We start from the raw sequence: 13,793 nt of genomic DNA, 5'->3' as shown, positions 1-13,793 counted from the left end.
TCAGCTGTCCAGCAGATTTCAATTGCAGATTTCTGCTTGCTAGCATGTACATGGCTTCACATAATAAATGCCTTCTCCTTGCATAGGCTCAGTCTTTTACTTCCAGGAATTTCCCCATCTGTGCCGGGCCAACAAATTAAAAACATGGGTCCTTCTGTATTGCTCCTTCATTAGGTGCTGACAGAAATGCATAGCAGAAAAATATGGCTGACTGTTTCAATAACAATCTATAATAATCTGGTAATAACTGATAATTATTGATTTTTGTTTGTTTCATTGACTAAGTTTATTCATTGCCTTTTTAATAAATACATTGATCAAAATCGTCATTACACCCCTAGTTGTAGCTCACCAGGTAAGGTTGTGTGATAGTCAATCTGCGACTATATATGTCTGCTAGTAACTACTAGTATTTGTGAATTTAAATCCCAGGACTTTGCAAATTGGTCAGTTGAATTGGTCACTTCAAATTGGTCAACTGAATCACAATTATTAAACTGTAGGTTAGGATATACTTGCTATCCTTCAGACCGAACAAAACAGATAAATGTCAATTATAAGAAATTTATAAACCCTAGACCTTAACTATACACCATAGTAGTGATGCTCTGTTTATATTAACTACTTTTATATTTATACAGTAGCAATCCTGAAGGTTTTTTGTTTCCTCATTTTTTTAGATGTACTACAGCTGGAACATGCTGTTCAACAAGCACTGCCCTCCCCGTTTTGCTGCTATAACAGGCTCAATTCTATTCATAAAGCTTTTCACTAAATTTCCGAACATGGCTGTGGGTATTTGAGCCCATTTAGCCAAAGGCACTGATGTCGGGCAAGGAAACCTGGTGTTTAATGGCATCAGTTCATCCCAAAGGTGTTCAGTGGGGTTAAGTTCATGCTTGTCTGCAGACCACTTGAGTTCTTCAAACCAACCTTGGCAAACCATGTCGTTATGGACCTCGGTTTGTAGGAGATTGTCATGCTGGAAAAGGTTTGGGCCCCTTAGTTCCAGTGTAGGGAAATTGTAATGCTACAGCATACAAATACATTCTAGACAATTGTGTGCCTCTAACTTTGTGGCAAAAGTTTGGAAAAGGCCAACATATGGGGGTCATGGTCACGTGTCCACATACTTTTGGCCATATAGTGTATACTGTATATAACTCTCACTTCAAGATGGCTGTAATGGGAATTCACCATACAGTAACTGAGCCCACATTTTTTTTATATTAAAGGCATTATGTCCTTGAAGGAGTAAAGGTTTTACAACTCTTTATCTGTACACATATCTGAACTACTGATCTAATGATTATACAGACAGATGACAAAGGAAAACCTACATTAAGTGAAGTGAAGTGACGTGACGTGACGTGTGGCCAAGTATGGTGACCCATACTCGGAATTTGTGCTCTGCATTTAACCCATCCAAGTGCACACACACACAGTAGTGAACACACACCCGGAGCAGTGGGCAGCCTTTTTTTTTTCTGCTGCGGCACCTGGGGAGCAGTTGGGGGTTCGGTGCCTTGCTCAAGGGTCTCACCTCAGTTGCAGTATTGAAGGTGGAGGAGAGCACTGGTCATTCACTCCCCCCACCTACAATCCCTGCCGGACCTGAGACTCGAACCCACAACCTTCAGGTTCACCTTCGGGTTACAAGGCCGAGACTCTAACCATTAGGCCACAACTACCCCATTAATGAGGGCAGATGCCTCAATTAATCAGTTAACATGATACCATGCTCTGTGACGTATAAAAATGCTGAGCAGGCTGAGTTGACTTTTTATTTTGAATCAAGATAGTGAGTAAAAGATCTAAGTGCCTTTGAAAAAGGTTCATTATTGGGCATGGATGGCAAGAGATTCAGTCACAAAGATTGTTCAACTGCCTAGTGTTTCAATAGGAGCAGTGACTAAAATCTCATCTGCATTTAGATCTATGGGTAAGACACCAGTAAATCAGGTTGGAAATTGTGGTTGAAAGTACTCATTCATTTGTAATGTTTGTGCATTGGTGTGCCATGTAAGGAAAAACAGAAGAGCACCTTTCTCAGGAACTCTCACATTTGAGAGTTCACTGGTGCAAAAAACATAAGCACTGTTCTATGCAAATGTGGAAAAAGTAATAGGAAATTAATCATTCTTTGCCATATTCTTGACAAGTGGGCAAAGCATTACATCAAGAAAGCTGTATAGGCATGATCCTTACAGTGAGGGTCCAGTGGCTAGGTTATGCTGTTGGGGGTATTTTGCTGTGATGGTTTAGGTCTGCTGGCCTTAAAGGGAAGAGTAGCTGCAAATCAGTACAAAGTTATTCTGACTTATAACCTTTATCCTATGATGAAACATTTCTATCCTGTTGGGAGTGGTCTCTTCTAGGATAACAGTGCCCTCATCCACAGGGCATGAGGTCTCACTGAACGGTTTGATGTTTTTGAAAATTATGTAAATCATGAGCTATGGCCTTCACAGTCACTAGAGCTCAACCCAATTAAACACCTATGGGAGATTTTGGACTGACATGTTAGATAGTGCGCTCTACCAAAACCATTAAAACTCCTGTAATATCTTTTCAAAGAATGAACTTATATTGCAGTTCCATAGCATCTATGCCAAGGTACTGTGCAGCATTCTGGCAGCTCATGTTGGCCCAAATACTTAATAAGACCTTTATTGTTGTTTTTCCCTTTGTCACCTGTCTGTATTCACCTATTGTGACTGAGTTTTGATTTCTGTGTCCACAATGTCTAGCTGTGGCTATTGAACAATGACTTATATTTGGTGCAAAATATATATAAAAAAAAGTCCATACATCTTGTGATGTTTTGTGATGTTGATCTTCATCTTTTGTGATTTTTGTGGATCCCCACCCTTATTATTTTATTTATTATGCCCACCCAACCTGTATACTTTCCCATCTGTTTCCCATCAGAGCCTTACAGTCCTGCAGTATGGGTGATGATGTTCGTCATGTGCCTGTCTGTGGTGGCCGTAACCGTTTTTATCTTTGAGTTTTTCAGCCCTGTTGGATACAACCGAAGTCTACAAAGTGGAAAGAGTAAGTAAAATTATTAAAAAGATTTTTTTTGCCTTAGGCACATCTAGTGATGAAATCAGCAGTGCATAACTTTGCTTATTACTAGACTAAAATATGCAGTATTTTTTTATAATTATCTGAATCAGCAGAGCATGTCTGATTCTGCGCTCATACTTTCTGTACAGTCTTTTCCCTGTACTCCTGCCAGCCCTAAGATGTCCTAATGTTTGTTATTTATCTCTCAGGGGCAGGAGGATCTAAGTTTACCATAGGAAAATCTGTGTGGCTGCTGTGGGCTCTGGTCTTTAATAACTCAGTTCCTGTAGAAAACCCTAGAGGAACCACAAGTAAGATCATGGTGCTGGTTTGGGCTTTCTTCGCTGTCATCTTTTTGGCAAGCTACACTGCAAACCTGGCTGCTTTCATGATCCAAGAGGAGTACATAGACACAGTGTCTGGCCTCAGTGACAAGAAGGTAATTGAACCATGCACTGTAGTGTTTCATTTTATAATTTGTTAACAAATGAATACAGAATTTTTACTTTTACTTTTGATTATGTATTTTGGATGTACACTAAGAAGTATGCCTACATAAATGACAATGACATGAATGACATGACATGAATGGTATACTGGCAGACTATTTAGTATGGTATTTAGTATAGTATGGTATGCAATGTGAGGATCCCTGAGAATCTAATTAAATGGAGTCAGGGTGACTCACATCAGTTCAAGGACATCATGTTATATAGTACCTTTTTGTCCCCTTTCTCAATAATCTCTTTTTATTTGTAACAAAAAAAACCATATGCACTGTAGAAAAGTCTTCGAGCCTCTACAATTGGTATATGGGTCATGCAGATCTATGGACGATGCAATTTCTTTAACCGTGAGCACTGTTCTCACACATTTGGACAAAAAGAACACCTGACAGAATGCTGTTCACTGATTATAGTTCAGCATCCAATGCATTCAGCTCATCGCTACGCTTAATGCTTTAGGCCTGGACACCCACATGTTCAATTGAATACTGGACTTTCTGACTGGTAGACCACAGGAAGTGAAGATTGGCAACTCCATGTCCTTCATGCTGACTCTGAACACAGGTACCGCACAAGGATGCATGGTCAGCCCACTTCTGTACTCCCTTTTCACCCATGACTATGTCACCAAGCACAGCTCAAAGATCATCCTGAAGTTTGCTAAAGACACTACCATCCTAGGTCTCATCACCAACACTACCATCCTAGGTTTCATCACCAATGGGGACGATACAGCCTACAGGGATTAGATTAGAGCACTGTCACAGTGTCACACTGTCTCAGTGTCAGAAAAACTAAGGAGATGATTGTGGATTTTAAGAAGACGCAGGAGGGAGAGCATGCCCCTTTACCGACACCCAGCTTCAAGTTCCTGGGTGTGCACATCACTGACGACCTTACTTGGACCCTGCGCTTGGACCCGATCGGAAAGTCCACCCGCCTGAGACTTTATTTCCTAAGGGGGCTCAAGAAACCTGGTCTGCCCTGTAACATCCTCACAAACTAACATCCTACCACTGCACTACTGAGAGCATCCTGAGTGGCTGCACTCATCCAGCTCATAACGTGTTCGTCAAACTACCGTCTGGTAGGCGCTTTGAAGCTTACAGTCACGGACGAACAGGCTGAGGAACCGTTTTATTTGCAGGCCAACAGACTACTAAATAACTGTGTGTCACTTTAAGCATGCTAAATGTCACCTTAAGCACATTACTATCTTTACTTTTATAAGACATTTACCACTGTCACTTTGTTCTTGGCTGCTCTTTTTTGACTGTGAATCCTCAGTGTTATACTCTGCCGATCTATTGACTGTACATTCTCAGTTATCCTCTGCTGCTTTTTTGACTATACTGTACATTCTCAGGTATTCTCTGCTGCTCTTTAAACAAATATTAGACCCAACCACATTCCAATATTATATACTATTTGTTCTACTTGTATTTAATGAAATTATTGTCTAGTCACTTTTCTTAAAGAAGGTTTGAGTTCTTTTCTGTCGTATCTGTACCTTAGCAAGTTTACAGAGCTTCGCAACAAGCATTTCAATGTACAATTGTCTCTGGCATACTGTCTAAATGGCAAATAAAATGACTTTGACTTTGATGTTAATATTTATACATTTTTCATGTCTCTTTTCCTGGTGGGGGTTGTCGTGGCAACAGGCTGAGAAGGTCACCCTAAACTGGCCATAGATTCTAACTTCTCCACAATATTCCATTCCAACCTAAATATGCAATATAAGCTCTCCAGCAGGTCCTGGCTCTGCTCCGGTATCTACATTCTGTTGAATGTGCCTGTAGCAGGAGCTTACCAGAGGGCATCCTTATAAGGTACCCAAACCACTTTAACTGGATCCTCTTGATTCAAAGGAGCAGCTGCTGTACTCCAAGCCTCCCTAGAATTGCCAGTATTCTCACCCTATCACAGACATTATACCCAGAACCCTTTGGACGAACCTCATTTTTGCCGCCTGTAATCATGGCCTCATTCTTTCAGTCACTACCCACAGTTCCTGACCATAAGTCAATCTCACACTCTGCTTTGCCAGCACTCATGAATAAGATCCCTGGGTACTTCTATCCCCTTTTGGGTACTTCTGGGTATATCATTCCCCTCACCTGAAGGAAAGATTCCACTCTTTTCCTGCAGAGAATCATGGCCTTGAATTTGGAGGTGTTGATTTTCATCCCAGCTGCTTGACTCTCAGCAGCAAAACATTCAGGTTCATGTTAGAGGTCTACTTCAGTTGGTGCCAAAAGAGCAACATCATCTGGAAATATACTAGACACCTCTCCAACACTGACTGACAGTCATCTTAAATGGTTTCGACTTAATGGCAAGAAGGCGGACACCACTCTCACTGTGCTCAAACAGAGACCAGATCACACAAAGTAGTGGCGCACACAGCTTTAGTGCCTCCCACAACAAATGTCAAGGCACACCATCATAGGCCGTTTCTAAATCCATAGAACAGATGTGGACTGGTTTGGCATACTCCCATGACATCTCAAAGCTGTGCAAGAGTAAAAAGCTGGTCCACTGTTCCATAGCCTGTGTGGAACCTGTATTGTTCCTCCTAAATCCTATTTTCAAGTATCAGATGGAGTCTCCTCTGGAGAACCCTGGCATAAACTTTCCCAGGGAGGCTGAGGAGTGTAATTCCCTTACACTTGGAACATACCTTTTGGTCACCTTTTAAAAGTAGGGACTACCATCCTAGTTTGCCAGATAATACAATACCATCCTTGTCCAGTGCATTCAATATCTCCAGCCGAATCTCATTCACCTTCATCCTGCATGTGAAAATTATGAAATTTTCTAACCACCATAGTAACCTCAGTCACAGTGATGGACTAGAAAACAACAAAGATTTCTGGCACTTCTTCCTGAAGGGATGGTATGTCCACTGGGTGCACCGTACATATGGCCTCAAGTCTGATGATACAATCACAAAATCAGTCATTCATTTTTGGCCCAAGTTACTTTGATATCAAGTACACTTATGAACAGCCTTGTGTTTGAACAGGTGTTTGTTGGGTTGCACATATGGAACTGATGTTTCTTAAGACTAACACTTGTTATTAATTCCATTGATTCTCTGCGGATCGTGTGTTTTTGCAACTGCTTTCAGTAGATAATAACAAGTTTTTGACCTATAACAAGTGTTTTACCTATAAGCAATAATCATGTTTGAGAAATATAATTTAACCAAAACAGTATTAGTTTTAATAGCAGATTAAATACAAACAGTTAGACTTTTGAACCCTGCTGTATTGTGGCAAAAAATCCCTTTTCTTTTGCAGGAATGCCAGTCATAGATTGGGACAGATATGTCTGTTCAGATTTTCCCACTTTTTTTGCCTGTAGTTCCAGCAGCCCACAGAGCAGTACCCTCCCCTTCGCTTTGGCACCGTCCCAAATGGCAGCACAGAAGAGAACATTCGCAGCAACTACCCAAACATGCATCAATTTATGGTGCGCAACAACCAGAGAGGAGTAGAGGAGGCCATTGACAACCTTAAGACTGGGTGAGTGGATGAAATCTTTGGACAAAGAATGAACTAATATATTCTTATAATATAAGCCTTCACTCCCATACTAAGCTACATTATTTGTTCCTATCTTCAGTGGTTAATTCTGTTGAGCCTTAAGTAATATTGTATATAAATTGACCCAGTTTATAGGATATGGATGCAAAAGCTGTGTTAATGTGTTCTAGACAAAAATAGAAGATATCAGTTGTCTTTTAGCACAGCTCCTGAAACCATCAAGCTGACTAATGGAGTACTGGAAAATTAAGATTTCCTTTTAATGTAGCAGGAAAGACAGATGTGGGTTACAGCATGGATCACAGCATAGGCATTAATTATTTTGTCGGCTGTCGGATTCTGTCTGTCTCAGAGTGGGTGTGAAAGCTGAGTTCCACTCTTTGTGTGAAGGCACCGGAAGCACCATAATTGCACTGAAATTGCTACTTTCCTAAACACAATTTCCCAACAGCTAAGCTTTTTTGGTTTTGTTTGAAGCAGTATTTTCTATCGTAGCAAAGTGGGGGATTCATGAAGGGGAGTTCTTCCATATTTCTCTGTAACTTTAATTTGTTCATAAGGTAAGGGTAATTTCTATTTGGACAGTGCTGATTTTTCAGTTATCACAAGTTACCTAAGGAATCTCATTTCATGAAATAGCTACTTTGGAAATTTATATGCATTTGCTTGTAGCAGCATATTCATATGTAACATATGTCCAAATATATGGGTGTATGTTAGCAGCAATCAATTTTCAGTGATTTTGATCTTTTGATTTTAGTCTGCCAACATTTAATACTTTAATATTGCCATCCTTGGAACTGATGCAGCGCCATACATTAAGAAAGACATGGTCATTTTGCCAAGCCCCTGATAAATATCATTACAGATACTTGTTGTGGCACAAGTACTAGGGAAAACTTCATTCAGGAGGGGTGCATGAAAGGGGCCATGCCAAATTAAGCACAGGCTAATGCATTGTGCATACATACAAAATGAATATTCACTGTACTATATCTGTTTCTCTCTCTGTCTCTAAACTTTTAACAATTAATTAATAATTTTCTCCCCTCTCATTCTATGCACTTTCTACTGCTTTCTGCTTACAGCAAACTGGATGCCTTTATCTATGATGCGGCTGTTCTAAACTACATGGCACGAAAAGATGAGGGTTGTAAAGTGATGACCATTGGTTCAGGGAAGGTATTTGCCACTACAGGATATGGCATCGCCCTGCACAAGAACTCACGCTGGAAGCGACCTCTAGACCTTGCTTTGCTGCAACTGGTGGGAGATGGTGAGAGGATTAGAGGTCAATTAACTTAGTTAAATTAGCATGTTAATGGAAAAAATGTTGCCACAAAGCCATAAGACTTGGTGAACACATTGGTTCACATTGGATTCTGATTGGGAAACATAAAACTGGAATGACGTGGGATGTTATAGCAGTATACTGTGATAAAGAAGTCTGAAAGAGTTACATCAGTGTTATGTTATTCCAGGTAAAGATGATGCCACAAAATTTATTTTAGGTGCCACAAACCCCTTTACGTGTTCAAGATTTTTAAAGAACAAACATAATATGTGAAAATCTGAGATATTTCTATCTGGTATTTCTATTGCCAGGCAGTGGAGATGGTTACAGTTGGAGGTTAAGAGCTTTTATTTTAAAATAGGCAAATGAATCGAAAAAGTGGGGCAGAATCAAAGGTAGGATACAGGCAGGAGTCAGGTGATGTGCAAACAGAGGTTTGGTAACGCAGGTACAAGACACAAGCGTACAAGCATATACTTTGGAATGTATGGTAGCGAAGAATGTCCTTATATACTGTGGTGGAATTGAGTCCAGGTGTGCATGATTAGTAATCAGGTGTGTGTGAACGTGACAATGAATGTGTGACTTGGGAGTCGCAGTCCGTGGTGGCCATGTTTGTAGGCCGCTCTGAGTTGGTGTGCCACCTCGCACACTTGTTAACTCATCCTGAACAAGTCAACCCCATGAAGGGGTTAGTGTATATCATGAACGGGTATTGAGCCCCCTCCAGCCAGTGGCACCCCTCCTCCCAGGCTAGTTTAACTGCCAAGAGTTCTTGGTTGCCAATGTCAAAGTTGCGTTCAGCCAGGGACAATTTTCTGGAAAAGAACACCACTGGGTGAAGCTTAGGTTTCTCTCCAAACCTCAGTGACAGCACTGCCCCCAAGCTGGTCTCTGAAGCATCCACTTCCATGATGAAGGGCTTGGAGGGATCTGGGTGTTTCGGGATTGGAGGTGACATGAAGGCTTCCTTGAGATATTGGAATGGTTGGTCAGTTGGGGAGTTCCAATGCAGTTTCTTGGCCCCTTTCTTAAGCAAGTCTGTGACGGGCTTGGCGATGGAACTGAACACTCTGATGAATCAGCAGGAGAAGTTGGCAAACACCAGGAACCTCAGTAGCTCCTTCACTGTGGTGGGGATCGGCCTCTTGGTGATGGCAGTGATGTTATCCTGGTCCATAAGAACACTCTCTTTAATAATAACGTAGCCGAGGAACGAGATTATGGTTGCATTGAACTCGCATTTATCCCCTTTTACAAATAACGTTCTCCAGGAGCCAGGCAAGAACCCTTCTGACATGAGTGATGTGATCTTCTTTGGATGGGCGTTAGATGAGAATGTTGTTGAAATATGCGATGATGAATTTTCTGAGCATGTCCTGGAGAACATCAATGAAGAGGCACTGGAACACTGCTGGAATGCAAGATAGCCCACACAGCATTATACTGTACTCAAAGTGGCTGGAGGTGGTGCTGAAGGCCGTTGTCCATTAGTCCCCCTCACGGATCTGGACAAGATTATATACACTGCGCAAGTAACGTTACTAAACCGTGACCTGGTTTAATCCGCGATAATCAATGCATGGTCAGAGCCCTCCTCCTTTCTTTCCATGAAGAAAAAGCCTGCCGATGCTGGTGAGATGGAAGGAAAAATGTATCCTTGTTCCAGTGCCACCATGATGTAATCATCCATAGTTTGCTGTCCTTGGCAGAGAGGATAAATACAATTAAGAGGAGGCATAGCCCTGGCCATGAGCTCAATGGCGCAGTCATACGGTCGATGAGGAGGGAGGTCGCTAGCCTTGGAAAAACTTACTTGAGGTCCTGATACTCTAGAGGTATTTCCGTGTTAGAGTTGGCCTTAGGACTCTCAATTAAATTTGATGCCACAAGGAGTCTAGGGACCTGCAGACAGTGGCCGAAACAGTGTGGGGACCAGTGGAGAATTTCTCACATGGACCAGGAGATCTGTGGGTCATGGTTGTGTATCAAGGGCAACTTCAACACGATGGGAAAGTTCTTGGTGACTGTAAGGAGGTGGGAGATTTATTCTTGATGGAGGGCGCTGATTCTGAGAAGGAGGGGTGTAGTATTATTATTGGTTATGGACCCCCTCCAGTGGGTCCTCCATCAAGGGCTTTTCAGAGAAGGCTTGGGCTTGGGGTGGACTGGGCACAGTGCCACTGAGTGCTGAGGGCTGCCACAGTAGAAATACATCTTGAGCTTATGACGCCTTTGGTGTTCCACATCCATCAGCTTGGCTTGTCCAAGTTGCATATCCAAGTTGTCCTAGTTGTCCGAGTTGCAGGATCAGGCGCTGAGATTTCCATCACGGAAGTTAGCTGTGGTTTACTCCTCTGGTTCTTTAGCAGGTGGGCGAGACGGAGGGAGGGGTTGATGAGGGAGTCGAGGGATGCTTGGTAATCGCGGGATGCCAGTTCCATGAGAATATCTTGGTTCAATCCCTGACAATATGCTGTTTTCAGCACTGGCTCATTCAAGTCGCTGCCAGTTGCTACGGTGTGGAATGTTAATGTGAACTTGGCGGCTTTCTGGTCACCTTGCAACTGTGAGGAGTTGCTCTCCTTTCCCTATGGAGAATGGCTGAAAACTCGCCAAAAGAGCCCTAGGAAGCGCTCATAGGAGGTGGTGTGGTCATCTTCTTGGGTCCAGATGGTAGTAGCCAAGGTGAGTGCCTTAGCTGTGATCAGGTTGATAAACTGAGCGATCTTGGTTATCTTAGTTACTCTCTCTTGACTGGAGAAATACAGGCAGCATTAAAGCATGAAGCAGAATCACCTGAATATTTTTCAGGTCGTGTGATGAGTGATGGAAGAGATTGAGAGGGTGCTGCCTTTGTAGGTGCTAGCATGTTGGAGAGTTGTCCTAGCTGGGCATTGATCATAGCAATCTGCTGTACTGACAAGGTGGCCTTGGGAGGCCAGAGCCTGTCACCTCTCTTGAAAAACTGCTGCCTCCATGTGCAGGCGAAGTATTCTGTCATTTGGCGGAGATGATGACAGTTGCAGGTGAAGAGCTTTTATTTTAAAACAGTCAAACTAATCCAAAACGTGAGGCAGAATCAAGGTCAGAATACATGCAGAAGTAAAGCGATGTGCAAACAGAGTAAACTGGACAAAAGACAAAGACAAAAACCAAAGAACCAGAATCATAATCGTAACCAGAAGCACTATAACAGAACAAAAAGGCTTGGTATTGCAGGTACAAGACACTGAGCATATACTTTACAATAGGTGGTAGTGAAGAGTGTCCTTATATACTGTGGTGGAATTGAGCCCAGGTGTGCATGATTAGTAATCAGGTGAGTTTGAACAGGACAGTGAGTGAGTTGTAGTCCATGGCAGTCATGTTCGAAGGTCACTCTGAGTTCTGGGAGTTGTAGTCGGCGGCCATGCTTGTAGACTGCTCTGGGTTCCTTGGAATGGGAAGCAACGCCGATTCCAGTGACGTGACATCTACAATGTTTTGATAAATCTACTTAAGGCTATGAGGAATCCTCTAAGAAGAGTTTCTCTGACCAAATAATGCAATACTTACCAAATAATCCCCAACAGTTTCCAAATAAGTTGTAAGTAGATACCAAGATATACCAAAAACTTTTATATAGAATTTCATGTCTATTGTACTATGAAATATTAGTACTATTCCATCCCTATGTTCCTACTTTTATCAGACCACTTAAATACCTTTGGAAAAAAATATATATATGTTATAGAATTTGCAATCTCTGAAATAAAGTTTGCCCCATTTGACAATATGCCTTTTCAATGAATAGCCTTTTCATGAATTTTCACATTTTCCAAATGTGGCATGTCCTCTAAATCTGTTCGCATGTTGAGAGTCACTTGAAAGTTTGATCATGGCTAACAGACTACCGCTTACATTTGTAAATATGAGTTAAATGTGTAACCTGCTTAGCATCTAACAGTTTTCTTTACTTTTGATTAATAGTCAGGTTTATGTTTGCTGAATGTCATAAGAGTACAACATGCTGTATAGTGTTATTTAGCTTGCCAACTACCTGTAGTAAGCAACTGCCTGAGCAGTTTAACAGCTAGTTAGACAAATTAAATATTTTAAATAATGTTATATATTTTGCTGTGTAAAGTAAAATACAGTAACACATGTAACACAGAAGCCATTTTTCTATCCACTTGAGAACAAATGAGCAGTTTGAAGACTATATCATTTGAATAAATGTTACAGGTAATACTAGCTGCTTTTGGAAAGTTACGTCTTTTTTGTTTTCCCTTCAAGTGAGTGGATTTTTTTGTCAGGTAATATTTGGTCTGTCCACCTTAGACAGGTTGTTCTTCATTACAAGTCCTAAAAGCTAGTTGTGTTTTTATGTAAACTAAAAGATTAGAAAGTGATAGCAGCTCTAAAAATCAATCTAACTTCCTGTTGCTAAATCAATGTTCATCACTGGACACTGTGACATAAGAATGGGTAGGTCAACTACAGAAGAAAAATGCAACAGTTGACTTTGTAGTTTTATTCTAAAACAGTACAAACAATATTAGAAATCTCTACAAATTGACACCACTACCAAGCACCCTAAACAATACATTAATGAGGAGTACATTTTGCTGTTCTCTCATTAATTATTGTCAGTTTGACATGCACAGTGATGCATTTTGAAAGCTTGTTCATTGCATTCACCTTGCACCTTTGTAGAATATGCAGGTACACAGGCATTATATTTGTCTAGACATGATACATAAAATAATACACAAAGTTTCAGATTTTTTATTGATGCGAGAAGAAAGACCCAATTGCTGATAAGTGCTATAATACAAAATTTACAATTATTTAATTAAATTTGTTAATTTAATAAATTATGCCACTTATTTAATTTAGAAAACATGAAATCTAGTTTTATGTAAAAATAGCACTTTACAGAACAATAATGTTTTATTTTTACACACTTTTACTGAAAGTTAATATCAGCACATCTCCCAAACATGATTGTTGTATGTTGCCTTTCTACCAAAACGCTCAATCAAGCCATGGTGCATTTTTGCTGCATACTAATTTATGACATATCAACATATGGCTATCCATCCATGCGATGCATCAGTGCCACTGGGCTATAAATTTGTTTGCATCAAAGCTGGAGAAAGATACAGACCCCTCAATAACAACCTCCCAGATCAAAACCTCACAACAAACTGTGAAATCTTTACCAGCACTCTTAACAAGGAAACGGGTTAGACTGCCATGCCTGCCTTCACCTTGTTTCCTTTCATCTAGCAGCCTGCTAGTGAGAGACTCCTACAGTGTTTGGCAAGGCAAGATCAAAGGAGCACAATGGTGTTCTTGGTAAGCTGATGTTTTCACTTTAGTCAC

The 13,793-nt window shown here is 41.0% G+C and overlaps 1 protein-coding gene across 3 annotated transcripts in view; it reads left to right on the top strand.

The window, feature by feature from the left end:
* Positions 1-13,793, top strand: part of grin2da (glutamate receptor, ionotropic, N-methyl D-aspartate 2D, a) — a 110,874-nt gene that overhangs the window by 85,806 nt on the left and 11,275 nt on the right. For all 3 annotated transcript variants that reach the window (XM_034301704.2, XM_034301703.2, XM_034301705.2), the window contains exons 10-13: positions 2,932-3,057; positions 3,282-3,511; positions 6,948-7,108; positions 8,218-8,405. In XM_034301704.2, coding sequence (XP_034157595.1) covers positions 2,932-3,057; positions 3,282-3,511; positions 6,948-7,108; positions 8,218-8,405 — 705 coding nt within the window. The remainder of the gene's footprint in view (positions 1-2,931; positions 3,058-3,281; positions 3,512-6,947; positions 7,109-8,217; positions 8,406-13,793) is intronic.

Source organism: Pangasianodon hypophthalmus, chromosome 29 (genome assembly GCF_027358585.1).
Source record: "Pangasianodon hypophthalmus isolate fPanHyp1 chromosome 29, fPanHyp1.pri, whole genome shotgun sequence".
Classification (NCBI taxonomy): Eukaryota; Metazoa; Chordata; class Actinopteri; order Siluriformes; family Pangasiidae; genus Pangasianodon; species Pangasianodon hypophthalmus.
This window is presented reverse-complemented; position numbering and strand designations above follow the sequence as displayed.